This window comes from Elaeis guineensis, chromosome 13, assembly GCF_000442705.2.
Source record: "Elaeis guineensis isolate ETL-2024a chromosome 13, EG11, whole genome shotgun sequence".
Lineage (NCBI taxonomy): Eukaryota > Viridiplantae > Streptophyta > Magnoliopsida > Arecales > Arecaceae > Elaeis > Elaeis guineensis.
This window is the reverse complement of record NC_026005.2, coordinates 59,839,366-59,856,865: the sequence shown is the minus strand read 5'-3', so window position 1 is coordinate 59,856,865 and position 17,500 is coordinate 59,839,366. Positions and strand designations below refer to the sequence as shown.

At 36.1% G+C, this 17,500-nt stretch overlaps 1 protein-coding gene across 6 annotated transcripts in view; it reads right to left on the bottom strand.

Annotated features, from left to right (window-relative positions):
- The window catches only part of LOC109504732 (uncharacterized), a 50,998-nt gene that overhangs the window by 19,200 nt on the left and 14,298 nt on the right, over positions 1-17,500 (bottom strand). For all 6 annotated transcript variants that reach the window (XR_012136548.1, XM_073248199.1, XM_073248202.1 and 3 more), the window contains exon 3: positions 2,611-2,736. Coding sequence is in view for 5 of the 6 variants with exons in the window: in XM_073248199.1 (XP_073104300.1) it covers positions 2,611-2,736 (126 nt within the window). In the remaining variant the exon portion in view is untranslated. The remainder of the gene's footprint in view (positions 1-2,610; positions 2,737-17,500) is intronic.

Here is a 17,500-nt window from a genome sequence, read left to right as displayed (position 1 = left end):
TGTACTTTAAAAGTTTAGATATATTTTAATGCATATATTATATATTTTTTTTTAATTTTAAGATGATATAGTTGTAATATAATGTAAATAAATATATATTTGAAATTTTGGATTAAGAGTCCCTGTACCACTATCAAACTCAAAAATTAAACCCAAATATGTCAATAATATGCAATATAATGTAATTTTGAGATTATATTTATGAATTAATAATTTAAATATCCAAAAAACGAAACAAAACAAAAAAATTTGTACTGGTACGTCGAAGCGTACCGTGTTGGTACGGTATGATACCGGTGCCGTACCATACCGATCCGCCACCGATATGGGGTCCGGTACCGGTACAGCGGACCTTGATCAAAATTTAACATGCACCCGTAGAAATATCTCTTACCAAACAAGCAGATTCAGAAAGTTAAAAAATGATATATCACAATATATAAAGTTGTCTCCCATAACCATAACCAAAAACCTTTGACCCAACTATTTGGTTTCAGCTTTTTGAATCCTCATTTGCCAAGCATTTCTATAAGACTGCCTCTGGTGTTAAGCATAATGTCAGAATAAACAAACGTCTCTCACAGCTAAAGCTTTGCGGATCTGAATTCAACATATATTGAGGGCAATGCTGCCAAGTATATCCTTAATTTGACTGCTGGGTTATTAAAAAAAAATGAAAAAGAAAAAGTAATCCTTTAAGCTCCAACAACTACTTGTCAAAGTAGAGAACACAAATAAAATGATAACTCTTCTGACTACTTATTCCAAAAAGTCGCTTCTTAGGTTACCCATCAAAAAATCAGAATATCTGCATTGGCCATGTGCAGTGACTAGGATGAACTTAAGCATGACGTCAAGGCTCCACATGCTGACTCAAGCAAAGCATGACAACTAAAATTCAGGCCTAGGCTTGACCAGGCCCAGCCTGATCACTCAAGGGCATAGTTGGTTCACCTTCCATGGCTGGTGTTTATAAGTGGAAAGCGAGGTGACACTGGAAGGTAGCACAGGGCCACAAGCAAACATCACCAATGACAGAGTGCCAGCAACAGCAAGGAGAAACTAATACTAAAGCAACCAAAAAGAAAAGTACATGGTCAAAAAGTAGGAACAACAGATGGAAATAGATTTTGGAATATGGAAATGGAGACCTCAAAAATAAAGAAAACTACCCAATGCAGATATCCATAGCCTTATGATCGCATTAACCCCACTGCCTTTAGCTCATATAACATTATAAAATACATAAAATTATGCAATAGGAATGACAAACATTGAACTATATATACATATAGTAAGAGCAAGCTCAGACTCTGCATCTTCAATGCTTTCACTAATTATTTTTGATACATAAAGGTGTACATATTGCTACTGAGTAACTATACAAAATTACAGTTCTTACCTAGGCACAATTTTTGTCTTCTTTGACTTTTTTTTACATACAAATTATCCATATGAACAAGAGTTAACCATCCTTAAGAATCTCAAACACAAACAGAATTATATGGAGAGGTTCCACCTTGTTCGTAAGGTGATATTCTGGTCAAAACATGTGTTTCACAAACATTGAGCTTTACTTTCAATTTGCACTGCTTTGCCTTGACACTTTACGCTTCTGCAAGAAAGGGCCTCTATATTTAAGCAATGTAAATGAATGATCATATTCATGATCTCTGTCGAGAGAACCTACAATTTGGACCAATCCACATGTAATTAACCTCTCAGACTTACAAGCTAGAAAAGAACGGGAAAAGGAGCACAAGAGGAGATCAGAGGCATTTTATTTTTTTTATGGTTTAATGTTGTGCACAGGAAGAGTACGAGAGTGGTAATTCCATTCAAAATCATCTTGGATGCCACAAGTTTGTCATAAGGTTGTGGTCTGTTCTTCTAAGGATCATAAAAAACGTAAATGGAACATTGTTACCAATATTTGCCTCTTGATTGAACAGACAGACGAGACATCAAAGTTGACTATATACACTCATATAATAGCAAAAAAGTTGTAATTAAATAATCAGCCTCAAATACAATAGTCCAATTTCACAGTAAAAAATTACATAAATGTTTTTGATCCTCTCAATTTATTTCTATGAGCTTGACAGCCAAAACTTAAAATTGCCACCTATTATTCTCTTCCAATAGTCCATCAATACTAATCAATCCACTGTTCCACTTCAGTAATTTCAACCTTTACCTCTTCATTAGCACATAGACAGATAGAGATTCAAATAAGGCCCATTAATGGCCCCCATTATGGCAGAATAACAAAACCACCTGAAGTTACTAATGCTATTCCATCTAAAGAAGACCAATCTTATATCATGTTACCATAAGCACAACATCTAGGATGCACCAAAGGAGCCATAACTTTTTTCCCATAAGCTATTGTTTTTACCTTCCAAGACAATCTAAAATTAGTACCAGGTTATCATGAAAGTGCAAGACAACCAGCATATTCTCAATATTTATATTTAATCTCTCATATGCCATGCATAGAACAATACTTACTCATAAAGCTATCAACTTATGTAAAATCAGAATTTACTCAGGTAAAAAAAAAAATTATCAAAGAAATATCAGATATTGGTACGATGTTGCTTTTCTTACCTTTTTGATCCTGAACGGGAACGAGAACGAGATCTTGATCTATGATCAGACCTACCCTTTGATCGAGACCGAGACTGAGAATGATGTCTGTGATGCCCTTCTCTATCACGATCATAGTCCCTTCGCCTGAAATGTATGATGATATGAAGTCAAAAAATTAAAAGAAAATTTTTTTCAAAATGGAAGATTATCTAGTCATCATACCCAAAACAATGAAAAAGTCAGATGGGAAATGAATAATGTATAAAATAATCAAAATATTAGTAATTACCTACCAAAATCAATGTGGACTAGATCAATACACCATGTCGTGATACATATTAACGGTGTGATACATGCTAATACAACAATTTCTTGTGTAACACATCAAGTCAATCGGTACATGTTAAATAAACAAACTTGCACGAACATAAGATCTCAATTTAAGCCTAAAAATAAATATAGCTTAAATACGTTCCTTTTAATAACATGCAATAGCCATAAACTAATAATAATACTGCTAGAACAGCTCCAACAAAGTACATTAAATAAAACATGGTATAGATCACATTCTTTTTTTATGGAAATAAAATATGGAACCAAATTCAGCAAAAACAGCAGTTCACGCATTAATCAGAGGACTAAAGTATTCAATGTTCCATAAATATGAAGTTTGGATACTCAAATTAAATGTATCCATAGCTAAAATACACATCCACTTACTGATTCACTTTGTATACAGGTAGACAACACAAAATGTGTCAGATACTTCTTGAATATTTCCACTTCCAGGGAGAAGAAAAGACATTGGACGTCACAACAGGACAATCTAGATATCTCCCACATGCAAGGATATGTTCAAGACTTCAAGATACATACCTGGGACATCTCATATGCTCTCGAGGGTTGTAGTTGAAAGGATGAATCAAATCAAGCACACAACTTCTGATTTCACAATCAATTAAAATAAGCATGGCCCATTCTGTCCTTATTTATCATGTGCACCAACCATAAGAGGGGAGGAAAAAAAAGCCTACACAGAAAGAGTGGGGAGATGTACAACTAAAAGAATTTTAAAGTAAAGAAAATTTAATCCATCTACAACTATATATTGGGGGAAAAATTGTGCATGCATATGTTATTGAATCGCTATCATATTGGGATCTTTTTCTAGGATTTACATATGTGGTCATATTGCATCCATATCATAGAACGCTCATCCAATATCTGTAGTTGTGCATTGTAGGTTTATCATTCGCTTCTTTTGCAAGTGATACCATGGATGTCTTGTATGGTATGCCAACATCAGGTAATCTACTACCTTGGTTAAAAGATGGTAATAAGAAGATTTTGCAAAAAGAAAAAAAAAAGTTCACAATTTCAAATGTTTCTATCTACTAGTTGAAATGCATTGGCATATGCAAATCAAGCTAAAAGCCAATAGAAGCAAAAAAATATCTCTTGAATTCATGGAAGATTGTGATAAATTTAGTGTATTAGTTTGGGCTAGGTTTGGGTCAGTGCAGTTTCAAATCCAAGTAATTTGCAATCAATGTTCAATTCATATTTAAAATAGATCATATTTTTTGATCCAAGCCTCATCCCAATAATTTGGCTTGGACTGGACCAGATCATTTTCAGGTTTATTCCAGAATAAAAGCAATTCACAATCCTCTCCACTTGCAGCCCTAATCTTTATGTTTGTCAAAGAGTGCTTGGACCATGAGTAATTAGCTACAGTAACCCATCACAACTAGTTCACTCAGTTCTATATTACATCATATTTCAAAGATTAAGCATAGTTAAAAATGATATAGGGGGTCTAACGGAAAGGGAGTAAACAAGCAAATGCATATGGTTGGAGCCAATGATTCAGATCCCCTGGGATAAGGTCATCCCATTTTTTTTGTCGAAACAGGATCGGCCACCATCCTACCCTATCCCGACACTTGGGATGGGGGATGTCGTAGGATGCACCTAACAAGATGTCGGGATAATGGTGGGATGGTTGCATGCTGACCCTTCGGATAGTGTTCCATCTTGACATCCTGCAGGATGTCCCAACATGACATGAGTGCTTGGTTGGAGCCTCAAAGGAAAGAGCATAGACAGAAAAACATTGTGGAAAGGAAACTAGGCCCCTAGGAGAACTCATCATTAGATTCTAATCTTGATTGCATTTGACAGAAAGCCAGTACCAGATCCTACTCCTTATTATTTTAGATAAAAGAGTGTTATCTTTAGAATGGAGGAGGAGCATTAGACATGTAAAAATGATGTAGCACAGCCTTGATTAGGGAAATTCAGGAATGCTTAATGGGTTGTTTTTGGCTAAAAGGGTAAGGAAATTATGTAAGAAGCGAGGTTTATGTTAGTATATGGATGGGGTACAATTTATGTGCAAGATAGAGGCAAAAAGATGATATTTTGAGGGTTTAGTGTGAGCTGGAAGTAGAGAAACGGGAATAAAAAATTTGTTTGTTTTGCGAATTTGAAAGCTAATTGATGGATGGGTATCTATGAGTTTTGTTGCTTTGGGTTGCTAGGGTTCAGTGGGTTTGGAATCAAATCTGATTTCAGATTTTAGGGTGCTGTAATTAAAGATAAAGAAGAAGAAAAGACAGATTTTCTAGGCATCACACATAGAATCCTGTAGGCATCACACCGAGGGTTAGAAATGCATCATAGAACTCTAAAAGAAGGCAGTTGCTTACGAAAAATCTCTACAACTTTTGACTGTCCCCATAATGCAAGATTGTAGCCTCATTTATAGAGTTCTAATACTCCTACACCTACTAGGACTTGGACTCCAAACAACAAATCCATAACTTTGACTAAAAACCATAAATAAATCCCCAAAAACAAATAGACCTAACATACAGACCACGAGTCATATGACAGCTCATGCCCAGAAAATCTAGAAAATTACAAAAAATATCCCTGACTCTAAAAACTTAAAGAACATTCATAAAACTGTACCAGCATTATAGTAATGCTGAGAAACGTAAAATTAAGATTCTATAATGACAAATTGGTCCTAATCAAGATCCCAGATGTCCCCACATCATCCAAAACATTCCAAATCAAAGCTTAATCATTAGAACCGGTCTTAGAAAACCTTTTATAAGGCTTCAGTGGCTGCTGCCAATGTCTTCCATCAGAAAATTTTACCATGGAAAAAATATTGGCATACTTACAAAGGTTTTCGGACTCTAGCACATTAAGTTATTGGAACTTTCTTATGGATGCACCTGAAGGCATCAAATAGAAAGGATGCATTTATTATATTAAAAGTCTTTCAAGTTGAACCGAAGAGTTGAGAAATCATGACACATCTATTAGGACCACCATTCAACTATTTTTCCAAGCGATCCTTACCACTTGTCCTGCTATAAAAGAGGAGTTATTACCATGCACAATTGGTTTGTGAATGAGATGCATAAGAGCTATCAACATGCACAATTAATATGCACAATGAAGGTTCTGGGAGACAATCTCAAAAATAATTTGATCAATATTTATGAGTGTTATGCCATTACTGCCGCATTAGAGTATAACATGCTTACATGTTAATATTTCCCATGTGATTAGTAGCAAGGGGCATTTCATCCAGTTCCAACATTATTGGAATCCCTTAAACATTTGTGTGCAAAAATGCAAAATGGAAAAAGGTACCATGCTTTTTACAGATAACTCACAAAAATTTGACATAAATGTGATGCCCTCTAATTTGAATTTCATGTTCTTGGATATCAACTATGGTTATTAAGAATATCCAAAATCTTAATTAGAATTTTGTAAAAGAACATTGTTGCTCCTAGATTGATTTTGATGATTACAAAGCAGATTGAAGGGATACAAATAATTTTAAAATGAAAAAGTCCTTATGCTCTTCAAGGGCAAAATCGTAATTTCACTAAAATCCTGATTTGATAGTACCATTTGGTAGAACAAATGATTTGAAATCTATTGGTGAAAATTTCATTGTGTTTGGACTTATATTTTTGATGTTATGAAGGTTTGAAGTGCATGAGTCGACTCATGAGTCAACTCATGGCACTGTGAGCTGATTGGCACGCAAAAATTCTCCTTGGCACGCTAGTTTTCTGGCTTGGCACGACCTGTGAGTCGACTCATGAGTCGACCCACAAGGCATGAGTCGACTCATGAGTCGACCCCTGCTAATTTGAGCCAAGAATTTCCAGAAACGCATTCTCTGGTTTTTGCAACAGAGGTCGACTCATGAGTCGACCCCCGAAGCATGAGTCGACTCATGAGTCGACCCCTGCGACGGAAAATGTCAGCAACGGTTATTTTTTTGCCCGTTTTAATTGCCATTTATGCTTCCTAAAAATCCTCTAACGGCTCTTTATCTACCTAAATTGTTTTCTCTTGCTTCTAATGCTACAAAATGCTTGAAATGGTGAAAGAAATTGCAGTTTAAATAGCAGATCAAATTGGAGAGAAAGAAGAAAATCAATCGGCAGATCAAAGAGAAAAGAACAGAAGAGAGGATCCGAAATTTGCAAGAAAAAGCCTGAGATCAACGAAAAATCCAAAAAGAAAAAGAGAGAGGATCCACAATACACCAGAGAGAGTGTGAAAGAGAAAAGCAAGATCTTTCAAGGAGAGAATTCTTCACGCCTATTGTTTCAACCTTGATCTAGAGATCATTTCAAAGCTTTCAAGAGATCTTCAATCAACAATCAACCTCTTCTCAAGCATTCAAGTGTTCATCCACTTTGAGAAAATCCGAAAAAGGGGTTCTTCATTTGAGTAAAGCTTTTATTGTTATATTCGCTCATTTAAAGGAGCTGTTATTGTATTAATCTGTGCTCAAAATTTTCTAACTCTTTGTGAGTTTTTGTTCTTGTTTTTGGAGGATTTCCAAAACAAGGAAAGGTTGATCCGAACCTGAAATCGGAGTGTTTTGGGTTTACTTGTACCCGGGAAACAAGTGATCTAGCTTGGGATAGCTAGTGTCGGAGTTTCCGACGTTTTGTATTCGGGTTGAATACAAAGGATAGTGGATTAAAATTCCCAAGTAGGATCTTGGGGAGTGGATGTAGGTGCAAGGTTAGCACCGAACCACTATAAATCCTTGTGTTTGTGGTGTGCTTTATCGCTTCACTTTATTTCTTTATTATATTCTTGCATTCCTGCTTTAGGTAATTAATATTGAATTAAAGTCTTTGTTTTGATCTTCATAAGTAATCTGTTGGGCTTAAAATTTTTTAGAAATCCAATTCACCCCCCCTCTTGGGTTGCATAGCTGGGCAACAAGTGGTATCAGAGCCGGTGCTCTAGCCCTTCTTTGATCTAATAATCAAAGAGCCAAAGATCTATGGCAACCCATGTTGGTACTTCTCTAGCCGAGGGGCAATCAACAAACCGACCTCCACTTTTCAATGGGTCTAATTACACCTATTGGAAAGCTCGGATGAAGATTTTCATACAAGCACTCGACTATGATATGTGGAGTATCATAGTGGATGGTCCTCACACACCCACCAAGATTATAGATGGTGAGGAATCAACCAAACCCGAGAAAGAATGGGATGAGGTTGACAAGAAATTGGCACAATTAAATGCCAAAGCCATGAATGTTCTTTATTGTGCACTAGATGCTAGTGAATTCAATCGCATTTCTACTTGTGCATCTGCTAAAGAAATATGGGATAGGTTAGAAGTCACCCATGAGGGAACAAATCAAGTAAAAGAGTCTAAAATAAACATGCTTGTACATAAATATGAATTGTTCAAAATAGAGCATGATGAGTCCATAACTGCTATGTTTACTCGTTTTACTGATATAATCAATGGTTTAAAGAGTCTTGGCAAATCTTATACTAACAGTGAACTTGTAAGGAAGATTCTCAGGTCACTGCCAAGAACTTGGGAAGCCAAGGTGACTGCCATCCAAGAAGCAAAGGACTTGAACACGCTACCTCTAGAAGAGCTTCTTGGATCCTTGATGACTCATGAACTTAGCATGAAGCAACATCAAGAGGATGAAGTCAAAAAGAAAAGAATCATTGCCCTCAAATCCACAACTTCGCCTGATTATGAAACGGATGACTCTGAAGATGAAGATCAGGATGAAGAGATAGCTCTCATCACCCGGAAATTTAAGAAGTTTCTAAGAAAAAGGAAACAGGGGATGAGAAAAAAATTCACAAAAGGGGATCAAAGCAAAGAAAAGGAGAAAGATCAACCCCCTATATGCTACGAGTACAAGAAGCCAGGACATTTCAGATCCGAATGTCCACAATTGAAGAAAGGTCCAAAGAAGTTCAAAAAGAAGGCAATGATGGCGACCTGGAGTGCGAGTGATGACTCAAGCTCCGACGAGGAAACCTCAACAGAACAAGCCAACCTTTGCCTGATGGCACATGAAAATGAGGTAACTTCTGAATCCACTAGTGAATTTACTTTTGAAGAATTGCATGAAGCATTCTATGATTCAATTGATGAATTAAAGAAACTAGGGAAGAAAAACAAAGAGCTGAAATTGAAAAATCAGTCCTTAGTGAAACAAGCTGAAAATCTTTCAATTGAAAAATTCACCTTGATTCAAGAAAATCAAAACTTAAAGGATGAAATGAACAAGCTGAAATCTATAGTAGATAAGTACACCTTAAGTTCAAACAAACTAAATATGATCCTTGAAAATCAGAAAGCTATATATGATAAGGCTGGACTTGGTTATAAACCCCTGAAGAAACAAAAATTTCTGAAGGATATTTATGTAAATTATTCAAGTAACAAGTCTACAAATATTACTTGTTTTAAATGTGGAAGAATAGGACATAAATCATACACATGTCTTATTAACAAATATGCAAACACAAAGAAAATATGGGTTCCAAAAGGAACCATTCTGACTAACCTGAAAGGACCCAAGAAAGCTTGGGTACCTAAGACAGAAACGTGACCTTTGCTTGCAGGTGTGTCTAGCATCCCAAGAAGGAAACAGGAAATGGTATCTTGACAGCGGATGCTCGAGACACATGACTGGTGATGAATCACAATTTATCACGCTTGATGCTAAGGATGGAGGGATGGTCACCTTTGGAGATAATGGCAAAGGAAAGATCATCGGGATAGGTAACATTGGTATCACTCCCTCCAAATACATTGAGAATGTTTTATTAGTTAAAGGTTTAAAGCATAACTTACTTAGCATTAGTCAATTCTGTGATAAAGGGTATAAAGTAAGTTTTGAATCATCTGTTTGCATTGTGACGAGTCCTATTAACGATGGCATTAAATTTATAGGACATAGGCATGGCAATGTTTATATGGTAGACTTGAATGATTTAACAAAATTAGACATGCAATGCCTAGTTTCCTTAAATGCTAAAATAAATGAGACTAGTTGGCTGTGGCATCGTAGACTTGCACACATTAGCATGCATTCTCTCTCAAAATTAATTAAAAAGGATTTAGTTCTCGGTTTGCCAAAACTGAATTTTGAAAAGGATAGAATTTGTGATGCATGCCAATTAGGTAAACAAACTAGAGTATCATTTAAATCCAAAAACACTGTTTCAACTTCTAGACCTTTAGAGCTCTTACATATGGATTTGTTTGGACCAACTAGAACCACTAGTCTAGGAGGAAAACGATATGGATTTGTAATAATAGATGATTACTCTCGTTTTACTTGGATTTTCTTTTTGGCTCACAAAAATGAAACTTTTCATATTTTCACTAAATTTCATCGAAAAGTCTCTAATGAAAAAGAGTTTTCAATTCAAAATATTAGAAGTGATCATGGAACTGAATTTGAAAATCAAGATTTTGAAAATTTTTGTGATGAAAATGGAATTGGCCATAACTTCTCTGCTCCTAGGACACCCCAACAAAATGGGGTAGTTGAAAGGAAAAACAGAACCTTAGAAGAAATGGCCCGTACCATGCTTTGTGAAAGCAACCTTTCAAGATATTTTTGGGCGGAAGCTATTAACACAGCATGTTACATTTTAAATCGTGCTTTAATTAGACAATTTTTAAAGAAAACCCCCTATGAACTTTGAAAAGGAAGAAAACCAAATATTGCATATTTTCATGTTTTTGGTTGCCGATGTTTTGTATTAAATAATGAAAAAGAAAAACTTGGTAAATTTGATGCAAAATCAGATGAAGCAATCTTTCTAGGTTACTCCTCCACTAGTAAAACATTTAGAGTGTTCAACAAAAGAACTTTAGTAGTTGAGGAGTCCATACATGTTATTTTTGATGAATCTAACGATCTTCCTTCAAGGAAGAATGAGGGTGTTGATGATGCAGAGCCACTAATAGAAGGTATGAAGGAGATCACTATGAAAGACTCAGCAACTCCAAAAGACAAGGATCAAGAAGACGAACAAAATGAAAGAGGTGAAGAAATTCAAGAACAACCTCAAGGTACAAATGACTTACCCAAGGAATGGAGGTATGTTCACAACCACCCTAAGGAGTTAATTATCGATGATCCTATGCATGGGGTAAAAACACGTTCTTCACTTAGAGATGTACTTAATCATTGTGCTTTTGTATCTCAACTTGAACCTAAAACTTTTGAAGAGGCTGAAAATGATCAAAACTGGATTAATGCTATGCAAGAGGAACTTAATCAATTTGAAAGAAATAATGTTTGGACCTTAGTATCAAGATCTAAAGATTACTCAATAATTGGAACAAAATGGGTCTTTAGAAACAAATTAGATGAGCATGGAAATGTAATTAGAAATAAAGCAAGACTGGTTGCTAAGGGATATAATCAAGAAGAAGGAATTGATTTTGATGAAACCTTTGCACCTGTTGCTAGATTAGAAGCTATTAGACTTCTACTTGCATATGCTTGCTTTATGAAATTCAAATTATTTCAAATGGATGTTAAAAGTGCATTTTTAAATGGATATATTTCTGAAGAAATATATGTAGAACAACCCCCTGGATTTGAAAATCATGCTTTTCCCAATCATATCTTTAGATTAAATAAAGCTTTATATGGATTAAAACAAGCACCTAGAGCATGGTATGAAAGGCTAAGCAAATTTCTACTAAATAATGGGTTCTCAAGAGGCAATGTAGATACAACCCTATTTATTAAAAGAAACCAAAATGATATGCTAATTATACAAATTTATGTTGATGACATAATTTTTGGGTCTACTAATGAATCCCTTTGTCAAGACTTCGCTAAGCTTATGCAGGGAGAGTTCGAGATGAGCATGATGGGAGAACTCACCTTCTTCCTCGGACTCCAAATTAAACAATCAAAAGAGGGAATCTCCATCACCCAAAGCAAGTACACCAAGGAACTACTCAAAAGATTTGGAATGGAGAACTGCAAACCAATTAGCACACCAATGAGTCCCTCAAGTAAGCTTGACAAGGATGATGAAGGTAAAAGCGTAGACTTAAAATACTACAGAGGTATAATTGGCTCATTATTGTATTTAACTGCAAGTAGGCCTGATATCATGTTTAGTGTTTGCTTATGTGCTAGATATCAAACTAATCCTAAAGAATCTCATTTGAATGCTGTTAAAAGAATCCTTAGATACTTAAATGGTACACAAACTATAGGGTTATGGTACTCTAAGGACTCACAAATTAATTTATTAGGATATTCAGATGCTGATTTTGCTGGATGTAAATTAGATAGAAAAAGCACAAGTGGAACTTGCCAATTTCTTGGAGTAAACCTAATCTCATGGTTTAGCAAGAAACAAAATTCGGTGGCACTGTCTACGGCTGAGGCCGAATACATTGCAGCCGGAAGTTGTTGTGCTCAAATCTTGTGGATTAAGCAATAACTCGAAGATTTTGGAATCAAACTTAATGAAACACCAATAAGATGTGACAACACAAGTGCCATAAATCTATCTAAAAATCCAATTCAACACTCAAGATCTAAACATATTGAAATAAGACATCATTTTATAAGAGAACATGTTCAAAACAAAAATGTAATTCTTGAATATGTTTGCACTGAAAATCAATTAGCTGATATCTTTACAAAGGCCCTTAGTGAGGATAGATTCTGTGAAATTAGGAGAAATCTAGGAATTCTAGATCCATTTGCCTAAAATTTCTCAATTTCCAAAGAATTGATTAGAGCTCAATTTTCAACATCTATCCTGGTCCCAAAAGCTCAGATTTATCACTCTAAAAGCTTATCATTGAGCAAAATTCCTTCTCCCAAAATTTCGAATTTTTCTGGAATTTATTTGTATTTTTCCTGAATTTCTGAACTTCATGAGTCGACCCCCATGAGTCGACTCAATGGCAAACTTGTAAATCCCACAAACTTTCAACGGGTTCATTGTTTTTATAAGGGTTACTGTTTGTGAGACGACTCATCTTCCCATCGTTCTTCTTCCAAAAGCCGTCTTTCCAACTCTTTTTTGCTCCAAATCCAAGGATTTATCTCGAGGCAATTCTCCCTCCTCTCCACCAAAAATCGCCTCCTTGGAAAAGAGATTTCTCGTGCTTTCTCGCATTGCTTGGCGCGGTTGGAACGTGCCCTAGCACTTCACCGAACTTCCTAAATCCACTTCTTTTCTCCACCAAAATCCTTCTTTACTCTCTTGTGATCCCTCCTCTCAATTCAAGTCTTCTTGTCTGCTACTTTATTGGATATGGCTCCAAAGATGAAACTTTCCCAAAGAAGGAAATCAATCCGTGAGCCTGAGGAAATTGTCCGAAAGAAAAGACATGCTCAGTCTTCCAGTGTTCCCGATCCAGTTTCAGTACCTGCTCAAGGTCCCTCTCAATCCTCCATAAGCCCCAGTGTAAATCCTCTTTCTGATAGAAAAGTAGAAACCGGGAAAAACATAGATTTTCGGTTCTTTGAGAAAGAAGGCTTTACTTTTGCAAGTAAGATCAAAAATCAAGGATGGGAACTCTACTGCTCCCTTAAAGAAGTCACCTATGTTGATCTAGTTAGAGAGTTCTACCAGAACCTAAATTATGGAAATGGGTCAGTAACTTCAACTGTAAAGGGAATTGATATATGCTTGGATTCTAGGATATTAGGAGATATACTTCAGTTGCCTAGTGAAGGTTACTCATATATGGAACTCCCAATTAAAGAAGAAGGGATCAGAATTATCTTAGGAGAAGCTTTTTCAGGAAGTTTAAACAAATTGGAAGCAAAGCTATTATCCATTGAGATGAGGGTCCTGCATCAGATTGTAACAAAACTCTTCTTTCCTAGGAGTGGTAGGCATGATCTACTATCTGGCAGAGATGTATGTGTCATGTTTCATATCATCACTCAGACCCCCTAAACTTCCCTGCACTTATGATAGAGGCCATGAGGGAAACTTTGAATAGATCCAAGGCACACTTGCCTTATGGTATGGCCCTTACTAGAGTATTTAGGAGGTTTGGAGTTAGCTGTGAGGGGGAGGCACCTACCAAACTCTCACATGTGGACACTTTCAACCAACACAGCCTACACCGAATGGGAATTACAAAGACTGTTGGTGGTTGGATCAAGGGCTCTGAAGAAAGAACTGAGGATAGAGCTGAAACAAGAGCTGAAGACAGAACTGAAGGCAGAGTAGAAGAAGAAGGTCCATCTTCTCCTGTACATGACTTCAGGGCAGCTTCACCAGATACCCAATTCATTCCTGATACTGAGGCTGGCCCTTCAGAGTTTACTAGGATGCCCACACCAGTGCATCAGCCAGAGAGCAGAGCACCTCATTCAGAGTTCAGACTGGCTGACGATCAGATCGAGCATATTTCACAGCGTGTGGCTTCTTTGCTGTCTAGCCAGTGGAGTAGTACTTCTTTTGCACCTGGAGCTACCTCTTCTGATCAGACCATTACTCCCCACATCTCCACTGTGTTTCAGATGATATCAGAACAGTCCATCAGGATACAGCAGCTTGAGGACACAGTCTGGAGACTGACTGGCAGAGTTCTTGACTTGCAGGGGCAAGTCCTTGCTTTGGCCCATCCCAAACCACAGGAGTCAATCATTGAGGTCACAGACCTCACTGCAGAGGCTGGCAGGCTCAGAGGAGCACTAGAAGGTGGATATGAATTACTGAGGAAAGAGATCCGAGGATCGAGTGAGCATGCTACCACCCAGTTCACTGCTCTACTTCAATCTGTTTCCAGAGCACTGAACGTACTTGATTCTATTAGACTCACCTTTTCTGTTCAGTCCCTAGCATCTCAGCGTTCTCAGCCACCCAGTTCATCTCGTTCTCCTGCTCGTGCCAGAGGCAGACGGGGTAGAGGACGCACTTCTGATCCATCATCTCCTCACCCTATCTCTGATGACTCCGATCATTGACTTATCTTGATCTTTACTAGATCCTAGGTGTTAGTATTTTGTTCTAGGATCTATACCTTGGGGCCATGTATTGACAATTAGCTGGTTGAATTTTATTTTTAAGAACTATGTATTGAAACAATTATGATATTAATGGAATCATCTTTTACCTATATTTCTACCTCTTTGTAATGATCATATTTTGGTTATAATTTTCTTCTTGTTGAAATATTGTCTTCTCCTTGTTGTTGTTTGCTGTTGATAATTGCTATATTAAGGGGGAGCAAACATCTGTGAAAAATTCTAAAGGGGAAGAAATTAAAAAATATTTCAGAAAAAGAAAAGGAAGAGTTAACTATGTTTGATGATGTCAAAAAGAAGAGAAATTAAACAAAAACAAAAATTGAAATTAAACAAAAAGCAAAACCCTAAATTATGAGAAAAAGGGAGAGAAATTAAACAAAAACAAGAATTGGAAGATTAAACCAAACTTGAGAAATTAAACAAAAATTGGAAGATTAAAAAAATATTGGGAAACAAATATTGGAGAAATTAAACAAAACTTTGAGAAATTTGGTATCGAAATTTGGTATCAGACAGAAATTAAACAAAAAGCCATCCATCAAAAGCAAAATCATAAGTACAATGCAAATAAGTATTTTTTTATATGCTCTGATATATTTCAAAATTCAAACTTGCTCTGATACATCTTTTGAAATTTTATTCACCTTGATACATCTTAAGAAATTTGTTTTACTCTGATACACCCTACAATTTCTTTTAACTTGCTCTGATACATGATAAAATTTGATCTGATACAGTGTGAAAGTTTCTCTGATATATTATAACATTTGCTCTAATACAGTGTGAAATTTTCTCTGACATTTGCTCTAATACAGTGTGAAATTTTCTCTGATATATTATAAAATTTTCTTGCTCTGATACATTATAAAATCTTTTCTAATATCATTGTAAAAATTATTTTTCTTGCTCTGATACATTGCAAAATTTATTTCTCTTCTCTTACTCTGATATATCTTAAACTCAAAATGATCTAATACCCTTTTCAAATCTTTAAGAAAAAGGACAAACTATTTTTGCATTTATATTACATGCCAAAAGAATCATACTCTTTTCAAGCATATACACCTATAATGGATTCTTTTGAAATTAATGCTTTAACATAAATATTTTTGTTCAAATGTTTTGTCATCATCAAAAAGGGGGAGATTGTTGCTCCTAGATTGATTTTGATGATTACAAAGCAGATTGAAGGGATACAAATAATTTTAAAATGAAAAAGTCCTTATGCTCTTCAAGGGCAAAATCGTAATTTCACTAAAATCCTGATTTGATAGTACCATTTGGTAGAACAAATGATTTGAAATCTATTGGTGAAAATTTCATTGTGTTTGGACTTATATTTTTGATGTTATGAAGGTTTGAAGTGCATGAGTCGACTCATGAGTCAACTCATGGCACTGTGAGCTGATTGGCACGCAAAAATTCTCCTTGGCACGCTAGTTTTCTGGCTTGGCACGACCTGTGAGTCGACTCATGAGTCGACCCACAAGGCATGAGTCGACTCATGAGTCGACCCCTGCTAATTTGAGCCAAGAATTTCCAGAAACGCATTCTCTGGTTTTGCAACAGAGGTCGACTCATGAGTCGACCCCCGAAGCATGAGTCGACTCATGAGTCGACCCCTGCGACGGGAAATGTCAGCAACGGCTATTTTTTTGCCCGTTTTAATTGCCATTTATGCTTCCTAAAAATCCTCTAACGGCTCTTTATCTACCTAAATTGTTTTCTCTTGCTTCTAATGCTACAAAATGCTTGAAATGGTGAAAGAAATTGCAGTTTAAATAGCAGATCAAATTGGAGAGAAAAAGAAGAAGATCAATCGGCAGATCAAAGAGAGAAGAACAGAAGAGAGGATCCGAAATTTGCAAGAAAAAGCCTGAGATCAACGAAAAATCCAAAAAGAAAAAGAGAGAGAATCCACAATACACCAGAGAGAGTGTGAAAGAGAAAAGCAAGATCTTTCAAGGAGAGAATTCTTCACGCCTATTGTTTCAACCTTGATCTAGAGATCGTTTCAAAGCTTTCAAGAGATCTTCAATCAACAATCAACCTCTTCTCAAGCATTCAAGCGTTCATGCCACTTTGAGAAAATCCGAAAAAGGGGTTCTTCATTTGAGTAAAGCTTTTATTGTTATATTCGCTCATTTAAAGGAGCTGTTATTGTATTAATCTGTGCTCAAAATTTTCTAACTCTTTGTGAGTTTTTGTTCTTGTTTTTGGAGGATTTCCAAAACAAGGAAAGGTTGATCCGAACCTGAAATCGGAGTGTTTTGGGTTTACTTGTACCCGGAAAACAAGTGATCTAGCTTGGGATAGCTAGTGTCGGAGTTTCCGACGTTTTGTATTCGGGTTGAATACAAAGGATAGTGGATTAAAATTCCCAAGTAGGATCTTGGGGAGTGGATGTAGGTGCAAGGTTAGCACCGAACCACTATAAATCCTTGTGTTTGTGGTGTGCTTTATCGCTTCACTTTATTTCTTTATTATATTCTTGCATTCCTGCTTTAGGTAATTAATATTGAATTAAAGTCTTTGTTTTGATCTTCA